The sequence below is a fragment of the Heteronotia binoei genome, chromosome 9, assembly GCF_032191835.1.
Source record: "Heteronotia binoei isolate CCM8104 ecotype False Entrance Well chromosome 9, APGP_CSIRO_Hbin_v1, whole genome shotgun sequence".
Classification (NCBI taxonomy): Eukaryota; Metazoa; Chordata; class Lepidosauria; order Squamata; family Gekkonidae; genus Heteronotia; species Heteronotia binoei.
Genome location: NC_083231.1, coordinates 36,932,753 through 36,949,637, shown reverse-complemented (window position 1 = coordinate 36,949,637; position 16,885 = coordinate 36,932,753). Strand labels below are relative to the sequence as shown.

Here is a 16,885-nt window from a genome sequence, read left to right as displayed (position 1 = left end):
CAGAAAGAGATAGGTAGATAGATAGGTAGGTAGGTAGGTATTTCAGTTAAATATAGGCTTTTTAAAGATCCTGAAATTCATGCCTGGGAAAGAAAGTCCAAATTAGCAAGGATCAAGTTCTGCATTTTGTCTGGCTAACTTGCCTTGGGTTACATCTCTATTTTCATGAAAATGTAAAATTATTGTATATTTTATTCAAATTGAAGCCTGGGCTTTTATAACAAAAAAAAATACTAGCTGATTTCTCTGGATGATCCTCAGTTTGTGCCAGTTTCGCTTTCCACATTGCTTGAGTCTTTGACACCAAGTCAATTAAAGACATCCCAGTAGCACTGCCAAATTCTTACAGCAGCATTAGTGGAACTTTCCTATAAAATCAGTTTATTTTGGAAGTAATTGAAGAAAGGGATCAGAGATGAGAGGCAAACACTTCTTATGTATATCATCATGATGATTCCATAAAATGATATCTTCTTGTGTCGGGTTGGAGATAGCTATTTTAGTATGGGAGAAAATATATTACCAATCTTTTCTCCATTCATTCTAATGAGATCTCTTTCCAAACTCAAAGCGAAACATTCTGTTTGAGGAGTTAGTTACTGCTATTCTCTCTTTCTACAGAATTGACCAAAAAATGTCTGGAGGCCAGAGTGGGTATGAACTAAGTGAAGCCAAAGCCATTGTGAATGAGCTGAAGTCTATCAGAAAGGCCATAAGCTCAGGCGAGAAAGAGAAGCAGGATTTAATGCAGGTATTTGGATATAATTTATTTCCCAGAGTTGCAGTGTCAACATTTTAATGGATTATTTTGCTAATTATGTATCCCACCTAATGTTGGGACCTGTCCCAGACTCGCAGACACAACTTGCCTTGGCTAAGGCAAGCCATGCATAGCTTACAGACACATTAGCCCAAAACAAGTAGGGTGGGGCTGCAGTCTCTGAGATAAGTAATCAAGTTTGGCAGCTTGGCACAAAGTTTATCACATCACCAACCCCTGTCCAGGAGATGGCTGCAGCTGAGACTAGGTTCCAGGACAGTTCCTGATTGGGTGAAAGGGGGATGGAAGAAGTCAGCCTTGAGAGGGGATTGGAAGGGCAGCCTGTTTAAGAAAGATCTATGGCAGGTCAGGGAGGATGGAGTATCCCAGGATTACTGGGTCTCCCACTGTGGCAGGAGGCCTCCCACTAGGAACTTTCTTTTCCTGCCACCATTCCTTCAGGTGACAAGAGAAAAGTTGTGACATCACTTCCAGGAAAAATCTGAAAGTGACATCATGTCTCTCTAGGAATTGGTAAATGGTAGTGTATCCAGTGATTCCTAAAGCATTATGACATCACTTCTGGCTTCCCCTGAAAGTAACATAAAGCCATGTGCAATGTTGGTAGGGTGGCCAGACCGTCCCGGTCTCCCGGGACTTTCCCGGTTCTGGCCCCCAATTCCCGGCTCCCGGGCTGGGTATACCGGGACCATTAAGAGGTCCCGGTTTAGCCAGCCAGAGAGCCGGGGGCCGCGCGCCCGGGCGGGGAAGGCGGCGAGTGAGGGAGGGAGCGACCCTGCGCGTGCGCAGATCGCTCTGCGCACGCGCAGGGACGCTCCCTCCCTCCCTCGCCGCTTTCCCTGCCCGCGCACGGGGCCCGGCGGTGGCGGCAGGGGCCCGGGAGGGCGTCGGAAAGGCCCGCGGGGGTCGCTGGAGGCCCTCCAGCGACCCCCGCGGGCCTTCCCGAGGCTTCCCGGGCCTCGCAACCCCCACCCCCCGTCCTCCTCCGCCCGGGAGGGCGTCGGAAAGGCCCGCGGGGGTCGCTGGAGGCCCTCCAGCGACCCCCGCGGGCCTTCCCGAGGCTTCCCGGGCCTCGCAACCCCCACCCCCCCCGTCCTTCCCCGCCCGGGAGGGCGTCGGAAAGGCCCGCGGGGGTCGCTGGAGGCCCTCCAGCGACCCCCGCGGGCCTTTCCGAGGCTTCCCGGGCCTCGGAACGCCCACCCCCCGTCCTTCCCCGCCCGGGAGGGCGTCGGGAAGGCCCGCGGGGGTCGCTGGAGGCCCTCCAGCGACCCCCGCGGGCCTTCCCGAGGCTTCCCGGGCCTCGCAACCCCCACCCCCCTGTCCTTCCCCGCCCGGGAGGGCGTCAAAAAGGCCCGCGGGGGTCGCTGGAGGCCCTCCAGCGACCCCCGCGGGCCTTCCCGAGGCTTCCCGGTCCTCGCAACCCCCACCCCCCGTCCTCCTCCGCCCGGGAGGGCATCGGAAAGGCCCGCGGGGTCGCTGGAGGCCCTCCAGCGACCCCCGCGGTCCTTCCCGAGGCTTCCCGGGCCTCGCAACCCCCACCCCCCCGTCCTTCCCCGCCCGGGAGGGCGTCGGAAAGGCCCGCGGGGGTCGCTGGAGGCCCTCCAGCGACCCCCGCGGGCCTTTCCGAGGCTTCCCGGGCCTCGGAACGCCCACCCCCCGTCCTTCCCCGCCCGGGAGGGCATCGGAAAGGCCCGCGGGGGTCGCTGGAGGCCCTCCAGCGACCCCCGCGGGCCTTCCCGAGGCTTCCCGGGCCTCGCAACCCCCACCCCCCGTCCTTCCCCGCCCGGGAGGGCGTCGGAAAGGCCCGCGGGGGTCGCTGGAGGCCCTCCAGCGACCCCCGCGGGCCTTCCCGAGGCTTCCCGGGCCTCGGAACGCCCACCCCCCGTCCTTCCCCGCCCGGGAGGGCGTCGGAAAGGCCCGCGGGGGTCGCTGGAGGCCCTCCAGCGACCCCCGCGGGCCTTTCCGACGCCTTCCCGGACCTCTAGCATTCCCCCCCCGTTCTCCTCCGCCCGGGGGGCCGTCGGAAAGGCCCGCGGTGGTCGCTGGAGGCCCTCCAGCGACCACCGCGGGCCTTTCCGACGCCCTCCCGGGCCTCTAGCATTCCCCCCCCCGTTCTCCTCCGCCCGGGGGGGGCGTCGGAAAGGCCTCTCCGCCGCCGCTGCCAGACTCGCCGCCGCCGGACTAGCCGCAGGTAAGGGGGCCGGGGGGGGGGCTGGCGGGAGGGGGTGGCCTTCCTTCCTTCCCTCCCTCCCTCCTTTCTTCCTTCCTTCCTTCCTTCCTTCCTTCCTTCCTTCCTTCCTTCCTTCCTTCCTTCCTTCCTTCCTTCCTTCCTTCCTTCCTTCCTTCCTTCCTTCCCTCCTTCCCTCCTTCCCTCCTTCCCTCCTCCCTTCCTTCCTTCCTTCCTCCCTCCCTTCCTTCCTCCCTTCCTTCCTCCCTTCCTTCCTTCCTTCCTTCCTTCCTTCCTTCCTTCCTTCCTTCCTTCCTTCCTTCCTTCCTTCCCTCCCTCCCTCCTTATGTTCTTATGTGACGCAGAGTGTTGGACTGGAGGGGCCACTGGCCTGATCCAACAGGGCTTCTCTTATGTTCTTATGTGACCCAGAGTGTTGGACTGGATGGGCCACTGGCCTGATCCAACAGGGCTTCTCTTATGTTCTTATGTGACCCAGAGTGTTGGACTGGATGGGCCACTGGCCTGATCCAACATGGCTTCTCTTATGTTCTTATGTGACGCAGAGTGTTGGACTGGATGGGCCACTGGCCTGATCCAACAGGGCTTCTCTTATGTTCTTATGTGACGCAGAGTGTTGGACTGGATGGGCCACTGGCCTGATCCAACAGGGCTTCTCTTATGTTCTTATGTGACGCAGAGTGTTGGACTGGATGGGCCACTGGCCTGATCCAACAGGGCTTCTCTTATGTTCTTATGTGACGCAGAGTGTTGGACTGGATGGGCCACTGGCCTGATCCAACAGGGCTTCTCTTATGTTCTTATGTGACGCAGAGTGTTGGACTGGATGGGCCACTGGCCTGATCCAACAGGGCTTCTCTTATGTGACAATACTGACTTTGGTGGACCCAAGCACTGATTCAGTGTAAGGGAGCTTTGTGTTTGTGACTGGAGTAGACAATACTGACTTTGGTGGACCCAAGCACTGATTCAGTGTAAGGGAGCTTTGTGTTTGTGTCTTCTAGTGCAATTTTGTTCTCAGATCCTGTATTTACTTCATCAGTATATGGGATAAGGCACTTTCTCAACTGTGCTGCATAATGCAGCCTATTTATTTTGTCCTGTTGGCTCTATCTGCGCCACCTTCATCACTTTCGGGGTGTGGATCCCCCAGTGGAGTGGTCTCCCGACTCCCTCCGCCGGCTGTTTCTGATAGCCCTGCGCCCCCTCTTTCATTTGATATGTGTCCCGTGCGGGTGCCACCCTCCCGCCGGGAGATGCCGCAAAATGAGCCCCCTTGAGGCTTATGGCGGCAGGGCTCGGGGGAAGCGAGCTAGACTGCTGTTCTTTTGAGGGGTTATAGAGTGTTTCGAGCCCGTCCCTGTGGCATCGGTCCCATCATTGTGGGGCCCAGGGGGCCGGCGCAGCGGCACGCTGAAGCAGCCTGTCGGTCACTTCCAGGTTCCTGTCCTGCATCTCGACCGGTGTTATTAGTGACAGGCTGCTTCGGCGTGCCGCTGCGCCGGCCCCCTGGGTCCCACAACGATGGGACCGATGCCACAGGGACGGGCTCGAAACACTCTATAACCCCTCAAAAGAACAGCAGTCTAGCTCGCTTCCCCCGAGCCCTGCCGCCATAAGCCTCAAGGGGGCTCATTTTGCGGCATCTCCCGGCGGGAGGGTGGCACCCGCACGGGACACATATCAAATGAAAGAGGGGGCGCAGGGCTATCAGAAACAGTCGGCGGAGGGAGTCGGGAGACCACCCCACTGGGGGATCCACACCCCGAAAGTGATGAAGGTGGCGCAGATAGAGCCAACAGAGCCAACAGGACAAAATAAATAGGCTGCATTATGCAGCACAGTTGAGAAAGTGCCTTATCCCATATACTGATGAAGTATATACAGGATTTGAGAACAAAATTGTTTCCGGCGGTGATATTTGGGGGATTTTTGGGGACGTCACAGGAAGTGCTGTGAAGTCACTTCCTGTTTCCGGCAGTGGCATTTGGGGGAAATGATGTCACAGGAAGTGATGTCACTTCCCGTTTCCGGCAGGTGACGCGGGGGGAAATGATGTCACAGGAAGTGATGCCACTTCCTGTTTCCGGTGGTGGCATGACGTCACCGGAAGTGACGTCACCGGAAGCGACGTCACTTCCTGTTTCCGGCGGCGCGCGAAGCGCGCGCGCACCCCTACCCACCCACCCACCCACCCCCCAGTGTCCCTGGCTGGCCTTCAGACATTATGGTCACCCTACATGTTGGTGCCCCCATCTCCCACTGGCAACCCTAAGTATCCCTAATCAAACAGCTTGTGAAAGTGGAAGATACAGAAAGGTGGAGGAATCAGATGATACAACCCCTTCCCCCCTCCTGTCTGAGGCCTTGCAGGCCTGCCACTGTGGAAGAACAAGGCCAATGCAGCTTTAACAAGGAGGTTGGCCACATCTACACTCCTGTTATAGCTTACTTTTTGTCATACCTACATAATTCTTACCCTGCTGTAAGGGTTTTTTCATGCCCTAGGCAAGGCCCCTGCTGCCTGCGCTTCTCCTTGCCCTGCCTGCCCACCCGCAAGATGCCCAGTGGCACCTCCACCTTAACCGGAGCCAGGAGGAGGCCCAGGAGCACCAAGGCAGGCAGCCAGCCAGAGGCAGGGATTATGGGGGGCTCCATCCTTCCCACATCTGTGCCTCTGGCTGAAGGCAGAGGCTGGAAATGTGTGCCAGCAAACCTGTCCAAGGAGTCTGTATTGTTGGCAGAGACAGTCCAACTCAGTTGGAGGGTGTGAGATTGACCCCCTCTCTTTTAGTTGTTGCTCATTTCTGTGCCAGGAACTTGCCTCTTCCCTGCTCCACTTTCTTAACTACATTTGGAATCTCTGGGCAGCTTTCTGAAATGAGTGTGGGAAACGTGATACAAGGAGGAATATATAAAAAAGAGACACTAAAAGCCAATTGGGAGGTAACAATTGAAAGGCTGCAGGGAGAGTCTAGCAGCCTTATCTGACAGTTTCTCCCTTTTGCTTGCTTGCTCTCGCATGCGGAAAGAAAGCCTTTGGATGTTCTTCCCTGGAGCTGCCTCCCATGGTGCTCTCTCTCTTTCTACCCATTGCCAGAGAAGAAAGAGGCGCTACCAAGATCAAGGTCGGTTGTTTGACTAATGGCTCCATAAGTGCCATCAGTCAGGTGGCTTAAAATCCACCCTGCAGAGAAAACAGCAGGAAGGTTTTGACCTGGGGGAACCAGATAATATAGTAGGGAGGAAACAAACACAAAACCATAAGCAAACCCAGTCTGGTTGCTTCATCGATATGAACTAGTGTGGGCTGAGTGATCTGGAGGGAGGAGGCTGCAGAAGGGGGAGCCTTTCCAAAAGGCCCCAGTATTTTCCACATGCAAAGTGAAAGGAAGACCACAGACCATGGCTCTTACCAAGATTCCCCGTCTGTCCCAGCAGGGGCCATGCCGGGAGGGAGAGCAGGAGGCGAGTGCAGCGTGCAGAGGGGAGAAGAAGAAGAAAGTACCAGGCTTGCTTGCTACGTCCAGCCAGCCTCTGCTGTGCTTGTCCTACCTGGACAGTCCCAGGTGTTGCTGCAGCACCCCCTGGGTGCCCCCTGCCTGCTGCCTCTTGGATGCCTCGGAAGCCAGAGGAAGAAGCAGTGGCATGCTGTTCACCCTTCAGCTCCCTTTTTCTCCCACCCTTGGCCCTCCTGGCACCCAACAATATGGCTGCCCACTCACAAGGCCTCCTCCTCCACCTTCTCCTCGTGCTACTGCTTCTTCTCTCACATTCTCAGTGAGGCAGCTTCAGGAAAAGGGGAAGGTGCCGAGGGAGGGAGCAGGCACTACCTGAGCTGCCTGGCTGGATGTGGGGAGGAGGAAGTAGAGGTAGTGGCACGCCTCAGGTAGTATGTGTGGGGAGATGGAGGGGATGCCCACCGCCCCTGTGACCAGATAGGCGCCCTAAGCGGCCACCTACCTGGTCTACTTAGTAGCGTTGATCCTGGTTGACTCTCAACATGGATACGGTGAATTATCAGGGAATTTCTCTGAAAAACTCTTTTTATGGGCGTGTGTTTCCATCATATATTTTGGTTATGTGTAACCAAGTAATTCAACCAAGTTTTCAAGTAATTTTTGTCTTTCCCCCCCAGAGTCTTGCAAAGCTGAGAGAAAGATTCCTCTTTGACCAAACTATTGGCAGATCTGAACCCGATCTGAGTTGCAGCCCAGCACATTCTCAGCTCTCCCTTTCTAGACAGACTTTGGATGCAGGCTCACAGACAGACATTTCTGGTGATGTAAGTTTTTCAAGCCACTGAAGGTAGTAAAGGGACAAAATAATTGTTACATTTCATTGAAGTTCTACTTTGAAAGGATTTTGAATCGAATGGCTGGCAAAGCATGTTGCTAGTAGAGTGAACAGAACTTTCCACACTGAAATACTTTCCTCATCACAAAATGGACTATTGTGTAAGATAAAATATTCTATGGTATATGTGAAATTCTGAAGAGTAGATTTCACAGGAACGTTTTTAGAGCAGTGGAAACTGGATTCTTCTGTATGGTTTTTCTGATTGCCCAGAAGCTGAAGCAGGAAAAAAGCAGTATAAATTATGAACTCTTTCCCCTCGCCCCCCATCACAACCTTTATAACGCCTCAGGAGATAAGATTTTAAAAATGGGGCCCTTCCTTGCAAGAACCTTGCAAAAACCTGTCATTATGCATTTGAGAATAACTACAAGTATTCAGAAAATGCATTTTAAAAACTTAAATTGGTAGCAAAGATCTTTTCTCTGAAACGTAAACCATCTTTGTGGCAATTTTAAAAGTAAAAATAATTACAAAACCTTCAAAAACTAATTTAATCAAAAGGGTCCTTGAAGAATGACCTGGCAAGATCACGTAATTATCTTACAGTTCTTAGATTTATGTGGATGTTGTTTGTTTTTCCTTTAATGGAAATTGTCAAGGTAAATGAATGTAAAGGTCAAGTTCAAAGCTACCCAGTTTCAGAAAGTGGTGAGCAAATATTTCATTGAAAATGTATTTTTCTACATCTGACATTGACTGATGGAATTAATGTTTCAGCAACTTAAAGATCTTTAGGATCTCATCGACCTATATGCCAGCCATTGGTTTGCATCCACAAATGTTTTCCAAATGCTGGCATATTCCTTTAAGGTAGTGTGATGAAAGGCTATGGCAGTGATTGTACTGGGATTTTCTGAGAAGACTCCCAAACTTGAATGTGGTTTTTAGCAGTCTCAATTTCATTGAAGTTCTACTTTGAACTTCATTGATCTCCAGCAAAGTTCTGAGTTAAAAGTAGTAAGCAACAACTTGGGATGAATTAAACGTTTGTTCAAAGTAGGCCTTTAACAGAATTGCACCTGCTTTTACTGAATTTTGTCCTGCAGTGATTTTGCAGTTGAAAATGTAAATTCTGCTTGAAAATATTTGAATAATTACTAGAGTTTGTGCAGAAAACCAATTATTAGTTTTTTGAAATGTGCTTCTACTTAGTGTTCTTTATCTAGAGAACTTTACATTAATTTGCAAGTTGCACTCTGTTATTGGTGTGTTTTTAAAATTAATAACCTTGATGATTCTCTCAACAGGTTGGTGTCAGAAATAGGTCCAATTTAGCCGAAAAGGTCAGGCTGAGTCTTCAATATGAAGAAGCCAAAAGAAGGTAATGACAGGGTTCATTTCTTTGTAAAGTGTGGATTGAAATCTTGAGTTTATGTAGCCTTGCAGCTGATTTCAGGCATGCAGTGACATCTACTGGATGCATCTGTGGAAAGATCATGGAACATTCTTTTCAAATGAAAAGACTGCTGAACATATCTTTTTCAGACTACGTAAATTTTAAACATTGCACTGTTTTGTGAGTACTGAAAACCTGGGATTGGACCAAGGCTGCCAATCTCTAGATAGGGGCCTAGTGATCTTTCAGAATTACAACTGATCTCCAAACTATTCTCTGGAGTTCTGGAACAAGTGGCAGCTTTGGAAAGTGGGCATTATGGCATGATTCCCTATTGAGGCCCCTCGCCTCCCTAAACCCTTCCCTCTCCAGGCAGCTCTGCCCCCAAATCTCTAGAAATTTCCCAATGCAGAGTTGGCTCTAGGTTGGTTGAATCCAGCTGACTTCTCTCTTCCTTACTGCTGCCCTGTCTCACATGGCTTTGTCCATAAAGCTGCCTGGATCCCCAACACCATTTTTTTGCTGGTCAGAGGAGACCCCTCCCCTCATCCACCCCTTTTCACCAGTGGAAAAAATGGTTGTATTCAAACCATATAACTATACACAGTTTGTTCAGTGAGCTCAGCAGAAATGAACTAATTTCACAGCTCTTCATTGGTGAACTTAACTAAAATGTCAGGTTAGAAAGTCAGAAATTTATTTGTAAACTCTGTTTTACATATCAGTTTCTTGAACTCATAGTAAGAGGAACATTAATTCTGCACTTCAAAACTGACAATTAACAGTGCAATTCTTATGCAGTATTCCGCCAGTATAAACCCATTGATTTCAGTAGGATTAGACCAGAGTTCCTCTACATAGGATTGCACTTTTCAGATCAATGCCTTAACGGTAATTCTTTGTAATTTTGCTTCCCAATCCTTAATCTATTTAACATTAGTATGGAATAACCCTAAATCTAGCGTAAGTGGTTTGAGAATCTTATAATTGCAGTTCTTTGTTTTTTGTTTGGTAAGAACTATTTATCATTATGATGCCCCCAGTCCCAAAATATATCTTGAAATTGCATTGCTTTTAGTAAAAATCATTTTTATTTGTAAAACTGTTCTTGAAATAATGAAAGAAAAACTGTCACACTGACATACAGTATTACACAGCACTACTTACAAACTGAACAAATAAGTTAGTCTGATTCTTAACTGGAAAATGGTGCGAAGGTTTGCTATGAATATTTTCAGCCCTTATGAAGCAATTTAACCAAGTGTCAGCTTTCTCCATACTTGATTATTCAGAGCCTATAGATAATTCTACTGTGGGGTACAAAAAGTCCTCATAAAAATTTATTCTTACCAGTTCCATGAGATATCTGTGGGCATAATAAATACCATCTGACTATAAGGTTTTCCCAGCTGTGACAGAATTCTTGACATGTAACTGCATTCGATACTGAGCCTTGTCCCTGTACAGCCGAGCATATCCTAAGGGACATCTTACTCCTAGTTTCCTGCTGCTGAAATGACCTGTTTCCACATTACAAACTAATAATGGAGTTCTAATTCAAGTCACCCCTTTGTCCAAAACCTGAATATAAATGTAATAAAGTCACCTCAGTTTCTGATTGTAGGTATTTGCCTGTCTTCTGTTTAATGTTTTTAGACAAGGATGCCACTTGTATAGAACTTGCCATGTTGTCAGTATATAACTTGTGAAGCCATCCTAGGCCACAGTCCAGGGAACCAGATGTCAACATTGGGCACAAGCAGCTGACCAATGTACACACCAAGTATATGACCATGAAGAAGATAAAGACCAATATCAAAGAGGATGGAAGTGCAAGAGAGCTGGGAGAAGTGGCCCAGAAGTAGAGATGTCAAATCCCCCTGGCCATCAGCAAGAGGTGGGGTGGGGGTAGGGTTGCCAGCTTCAGGTTGGGGAACTCCTGGGTGATGGAGCACCTCACAGAAAATATTATAGCATTGGAAAAGGTGCAGAAAAAGAGCAACCAAAATGATTAAGGGGATGGAACACTTTCCCTATGAAGAAAGGTTAAAGCAGTTAGAACTCTTCAGCTTGGAGAAATGATGATTGGGGACTACATGATAAAGGTTTGCAAAATTATGCATGGGATAGAGAAGGCAGAGAAAGCAGTACTTTTCTCCCTTTCTCACAATACGAGAACTTGTGGGCACTCACTGAAATTGATGAGCAGTAGATTTAGAATAGATAAAATGAGTACTTCTTCACACAAAAAGTAGGTAACATGTGGAATTCACTGCTGCAGGAAGTGGTGGCAGCTAGAAGCATAAACAGCTTCAAGAGGGGATTAGATAAATGTATGGAGCAGAGGTCCATCAGTGGCTATTAGCCACAAGGTATAAATGAAACACTATGTCTAGGGCAGTGATGCTTTGTATCTTTGATACTTGGGGGGCCATAGTGGGAGGGTTTCTGGAGTTCTGGCCCCACTGGTGGACCTCCTGATGGCACCTGGGTTTTGGCCACTGTGTGACACAGTGTTTAGGATTGAATGGGTTATTGGCCCAATTCAACATGGTTTCTCTTGTGTTCTTATGAACATCCATAGGAACTCTCTGGATTACGGCTACAGTCTACTAACACAACCCTCTTTCACATTAGTTAAACATCAATTTGATGGTCACTGCATACCATAATAAAAGACACCATCTCTGTCTTGGTGTCTTAGGCCTGATTTACACGTGATGCTGGCAGGCAGGAAGAACTTACTGGTGTGACTTTGCACATCCCACATTTCTCATTTAAACTGGGCTGCAACCCACAGGGTAAGTCCTGGTTAGTACTTGGATGGGAGACCACTAAGGAAGGTCAGGATTGCTATGCAGAGGCAGGCAGTGGCAAACCACCTTTCTTTTCCTCTTGCCTTAAAAACCCTGCAGGGTCACCATGAGTCAGCTGCAACTTAATTACTCTTTTTGCCACCACTACCCACCCAAAACAGCTTGGTGTGCAAAGCTGTTTTGAATATTCAGACATGTGGATTTCTTCTTGCCCATCAGCACCATGGTTGAGTCAATTTACGAAGTATGAGTAACACAGAAAACACCAGAGTACAGGGGGAGAAAACAATATTTGGACAAGCAGAAGAGAGAGAAATATAGGAGGGAAGTCATAACACAGCAAGCCCCAAATCACAGTGCAGCATAGTCCAAGGAAGGATTTGCAAGAGACAGGGAGATTCTGGGGAGATCCGCAAGTCAAGCTGACTGAGATCAGGGTCTGTTTATAGTATATCACACAGCAGAGTGTATGATTTAAAGTAATCATCCTTTCCCCTCCCTTATCATTTTAACAAGTTTGTGGTACAATTTCTGTAAAGTTTTGAGACACCTCAAATAATACCCTTCTGCTTGTATGGAAAGGATTCCATTGTCACAACTGACTTTTCCCACTCTCCAAAAAGAGAGTTCTGGATGGTAAAGAACATGGCCTTAAAAATGAACATTGGTGTTGACAAACTGTGCGTTGCAAGGTGGGCTGGAATCTTAATTCACAGAGAACAAGTGCAGTGTGAGAGGGAGATAATGCAGTGTTTATAAAGGGCCTTGACACTGTGCAGGAAATGTTGCACTCAGAGGGTAAGAGGACATTTTAGTGTTCCTGTCCTTGTTATCCTGGGTCCTTTTTACGAGATGGCTAACAAGGGTGCCAATTACGATAGCAGATAACTGTCAAGTGTTGTAGAGAGAAAAAGGGAGTCCCTGTGAGAACGCCATCTCATCTTGTAAGTCATTGAACAGCTGTCAAAAGTGCCTGCTTTCAAATAATACCAGGCCTGGATAAATTTGAACCAGTGACCCAGAGATTAAAGCTTCTGCATTCCATTATCAGTCTTAGGCTATCAATCTGGTTTTTCTTCAGAATATCCCATATGCAGATGTCACAGGGAACTATATCGCTTAAAATATATAAATCGATTTGATTTCCTCAGCAGTTTTTTTGGATTTAAATTCTTTTTTCCTCCTCCAAAGTGATTTTGCCATTGTTATTGTAGGGCAAATTTTTTTATTTAATGAAGACCATCATATGACAGAATATAATCTGAGATGTAGGACGTTCTTTGAAGCTTTTGTTCAGCTGAGGAAAGGATTTTAAGGCTAAATCAAGGTTTTTGCTCCTGGTCTGTGACCCAAGGAAATGGGGCAGTCAGTGTTTTGCAGAATACCTGTTCCTGATTTCATATGGATAATCAGGCCTATTAAACGTTTCGTTAGGTTTTTACCGTGTTGAAGAAATGATTTATATTGCGAAGTAGGTAAGAAATGGTTTATATTGCGAAGTAGGTAAGTGGTAACAGTTTATTAAACAAGAACAGTCACGAACAATACAGGCAACTCAACTCCATGTAAACTCACCGTGGCTGAGTTTAACACACACTCTTTAGTTGGCAGTAATCCCTCCAATTGGTCTCTCCAGGAGCTCTCATTTGCATTTCCTTTAAGAAATGCCTTGCATCCTGATTGGCTGATTCTAAAAGAACAGCCAATCAGAATGTAAGGATTCTGAGAGTAATGGAAGCAAGCTTCAAGCTTGAGCCTAGAACAGCAGTATGAACTTTAATACATAACAGTTTATAATCTTGAAACATAACAGTTTATAAACCTGAAAAATTAGCAGTGTTTAACAAGAGGTTTTGCTTTCGCTGCTAGCCAGTGCACTAACTGTGGATCAAATAGCTAAGAGAACTTTCCCTTTTACTTACAAGCAAGAAGGAATTGTGAGGAATTGGGGCGAGGGCAGCATTATCCAGCATTCTCTGAGCTCTCAATAGCATGAGAGGTCTGATTTCTCCCATTTCCCTTTTGTCCCTTTAACTGACTTTCAGCTGCTGCCAACATTTTGTTCCTTCTGGAACATTTCTAGTACTCACCATGCTGGGTTTTAAGGGTTTTTTTTTTCCTTTTGGCTAATTTACAAAGTCACACTTTTGCGCATATTTAAGAAGTCCAGAGACCTTTACCTTTCTTGGCTCTCTCAGAGGGCACAGAACATGTTTTTTTATTATTCCAACAAGTTCCAGCCACTTCACTCTCAAAAATAGTGAGCTGAAAAGTACGTACCATATAAATAGCAAACTTAAAATAGTACAAACAAATAATATTCATGGCTCTGTATAATCAAAAATTACAACATTATAAAAATGCTACAGGCTTCCATATATCAGACCCCCAAAACAGCCTAATAAGAAAAGCAAGAGGCGCCTCCTGTCTAATAGGTCTTTACCTACTAGAAAAAGCTGGTGAGGTGGATCTTTCTTGGAAGGAAATTCCACAGTTATACAACAGATTTAGATTAGTTTTTTATATTGTCCTTCCTTCACAGGAACTCAGAGAGCAGGAACTGCACCCTTGTTTCTGTACATTATCTATTTATCTATGATATGATTAAATAGATGTTACACTTCTAGAGTCACTGTGTAGTGAAATATTCTCATGGCCTAGTTATCATGTGATAATGGCAACTGTCATGACTGGCAAGGAAGTCTAAATCAAATATCTGGATAAGCAGATCTAACATTTAAGATGGTGAACGGTTATGGTGTAAACTGGTTTTCGTTATATTCCAAATTCAAACCGAATATTGTCTTCTTTTTGTTTTGTGTGGCATTGGTGCAAGCTGCACGATGTCCCTCCTCCCCAAACAGGATTTCTTTGGCACACCTAAGTACATATTGTTCATCTATTTTCTCTCTATTTCTTTTTCTCTTGAAATGTGTGTTCACTTCTGTATTAGCATGGCCAACCTTAAGATTGAACTGTCTAAGTTAGAAAGTGAAGCTTGGCCTGGGGCCTTGGACATTGAGAAGGAAAAGCTGATGCTGATTAATGAAAAGGAAGAGCTTCTGAAAGAACTTCAATTTGTCACCCCATGTAAACGTACTCAAGATGAATTGGAGCATCTGGAAACAGAAAGGAAAAGGCTGGAAGAGGAGCTGTCTGTGAAAAGCACACCGAGTGACGCACTTACAGAACGGTACGACTTTTCTCCCCACTCCCCCAAACATTAAGTACTTCTTTCTTCAGTCTGAGCTGTGTCCTGATGTGCCATTTTCCTTCAGCTAGCTGTTCTGTATAGGTTTTAATTAAATGTATTATTAGTCCACTGGGCAGTAGCGCAAGGAGACCTTCACACCGTGACAGAACTCACAGAGTTTGCATTATTCCAAGTTATCTGTTGCTCCACACTTGTGGCCAGCATGGAAATGCCTGCGCTGGATGCTAAATAGCTGAAGAAAGCCAGCAGTGCGCAGGACATCATTGGCAGGTTTCAGGATAATAGTTGTGACCTGCGTAAACTCTGCATTGTAAAATGTTATCCTCCTTGCTTCAGAATTGAAAATGCTTGCTAGAAATGTTATTCCACACACAGGTGCCCACATGTGGGGGAGGGAAGGAGAGATGTACTGTTTTTATTTCAAAGGAGGAGGCCTCTCATTTGCCCTGTAGCCCACCCTGCCACTTACCAGCCTTCCAAACTTGGCAAATAAGTTTGAGAAAGAAGGATGGAAATCTGTGATGGGAAAAATATAATTTATATAAGAGGCATAGCTTAGTTTCTGTTTATCAGTATTGCCAATTTATTAACAAGACCCCAGATATAGGGTAATGAATCTGTGAGCAGGGCTGGCCCTGCCACTAGGCAAAGTAGGCGATTGCCTAGGACGCTGGCCATCTGGGGGTACCGAACTGGGCACCCCTATGTGATTTGGTGACATTATCAGTGCAAAGTGGGAGTGGGTTCTAGAAGTTAGCCTTGCCTAGGGTGCCAGACAGTCTGTGAGGACAGCTGAAGTGGCTGTCCCAGCTGCTACCCTCATGCAGAAGTAGTTATAAAATGTTACCTGACTTTTTCTGCAAACAGAAGAAGAAGACTGCAGATTTATACCCCTCCCTTCTCTCTGAATCAGAGACTCAGAGCAGCGTACAATCTCCTATATCTTCTCCCCCCACAACAGACACCCTGTGAAGTGGGTGGGGCTGGGGGGGCTCTCACAGAAGCTGCCCTTTCAAGGACAACTCCTGTGATAGCTATGGCTAACCCAAGGCCATTCCAGCAGGTGCAAGTAGAGGAGTGGGGAATCAAATCCGGTTCTCCCAGATAAGAGTCCACGCACTTAACCACTATACCAAACAGCCAGTCAACATGGGATCAAATCTCCAAACCATCAAGCTCTTCTGTGTGATAATTGTAACCACTATGGTAATCTAAATCCACCATGTGTTGAGGGAAGAGACAATCCCTAAAACAACCCAGGCTCACAGTCTCCTGACCTGGATAGCCCAGGCTACCCTAGTCGCCTCAGATCTTGGAAGCTAAGCAGAGCTGGCCCTGACTTGTATTCAGATGGGAGATGTCTGAGGAATATCAGGGTCACGACATGGAGCCAGGTAATGGCAAACCACCTCTGAACATCTCTAGCCTTGAAAACTCTGCAGGACTGCCATAAGTCAGCTGTGACTTGATGGTACTTTCCACACCACACCACACTACAAAACAGTGTTATAATACATAATAAGCTCAAAGTAAAAATCATCTTCCTCTTTGTCAGTCACAGACTGTACTAATAAAAAAGATGCAGTAGAATGGCCAGGAATGAAAAGGTATTGTGGGGCTTCCTTGTAGACTCTGCTGCAGTTCTGTGAAAAGTATTCAGCAAAGCCACTGTTTACCTCAAAGTGGAAGAGGAATCATTTTTGAGAACCAAGGAGAAGGTGGGGTTTGCTACTTGATTTTGCTATTTGCTCCTGGACTTTTGAAAGGACCCATTGTGCTTTGTTGGATATTTAAGCCTAAGGGTTTTGGTGCATTCAAGTATCTGCATATAAGCCAGATAATTTACTGAGGAAATATTTTAATGGGTATGATTCCCCCCCCCTCTATGTGTGCCTCCATTTTAGGAAACATTTTACTTTAATGCTTTACAAACCTATGTGCAGTTCTGCCTCTGGCAAGGTACTAGCTTAGTCACAGAGGAACAAAAGGCCAGTCTTGAAAGTAAATAATACCATGTTTTCCATGAGCTTTCTCTGCATTTACTGTATGGGCAGGAAGCAGGCAGAGCTATTCAGCTGAGGAAGAGAATGAGGTCTGTCAACACTGAAGCTGGGCTGGATTCTGGAGCTATGTAATGGTGGAAGACATAAAAACATTCATATCATGACTCTATGGTGAACCATTGCGATAG

The 16,885-nt window shown here is 47.3% G+C and overlaps 1 protein-coding gene across 1 annotated transcript in view; it reads left to right on the top strand.

The window, feature by feature from the left end:
• The window catches only part of WWC2 (WW and C2 domain containing 2), a 194,262-nt gene that overhangs the window by 121,984 nt on the left and 55,393 nt on the right, over window positions 1-16,885 (top strand). Inside the window, exons 6-9 of the mRNA XM_060246480.1 lie at window positions 622-751; window positions 7,108-7,254; window positions 8,576-8,649; window positions 14,434-14,673. Coding sequence (XP_060102463.1) covers window positions 622-751; window positions 7,108-7,254; window positions 8,576-8,649; window positions 14,434-14,673 — 591 coding nt within the window. The remainder of the gene's footprint in view (window positions 1-621; window positions 752-7,107; window positions 7,255-8,575; window positions 8,650-14,433; window positions 14,674-16,885) is intronic.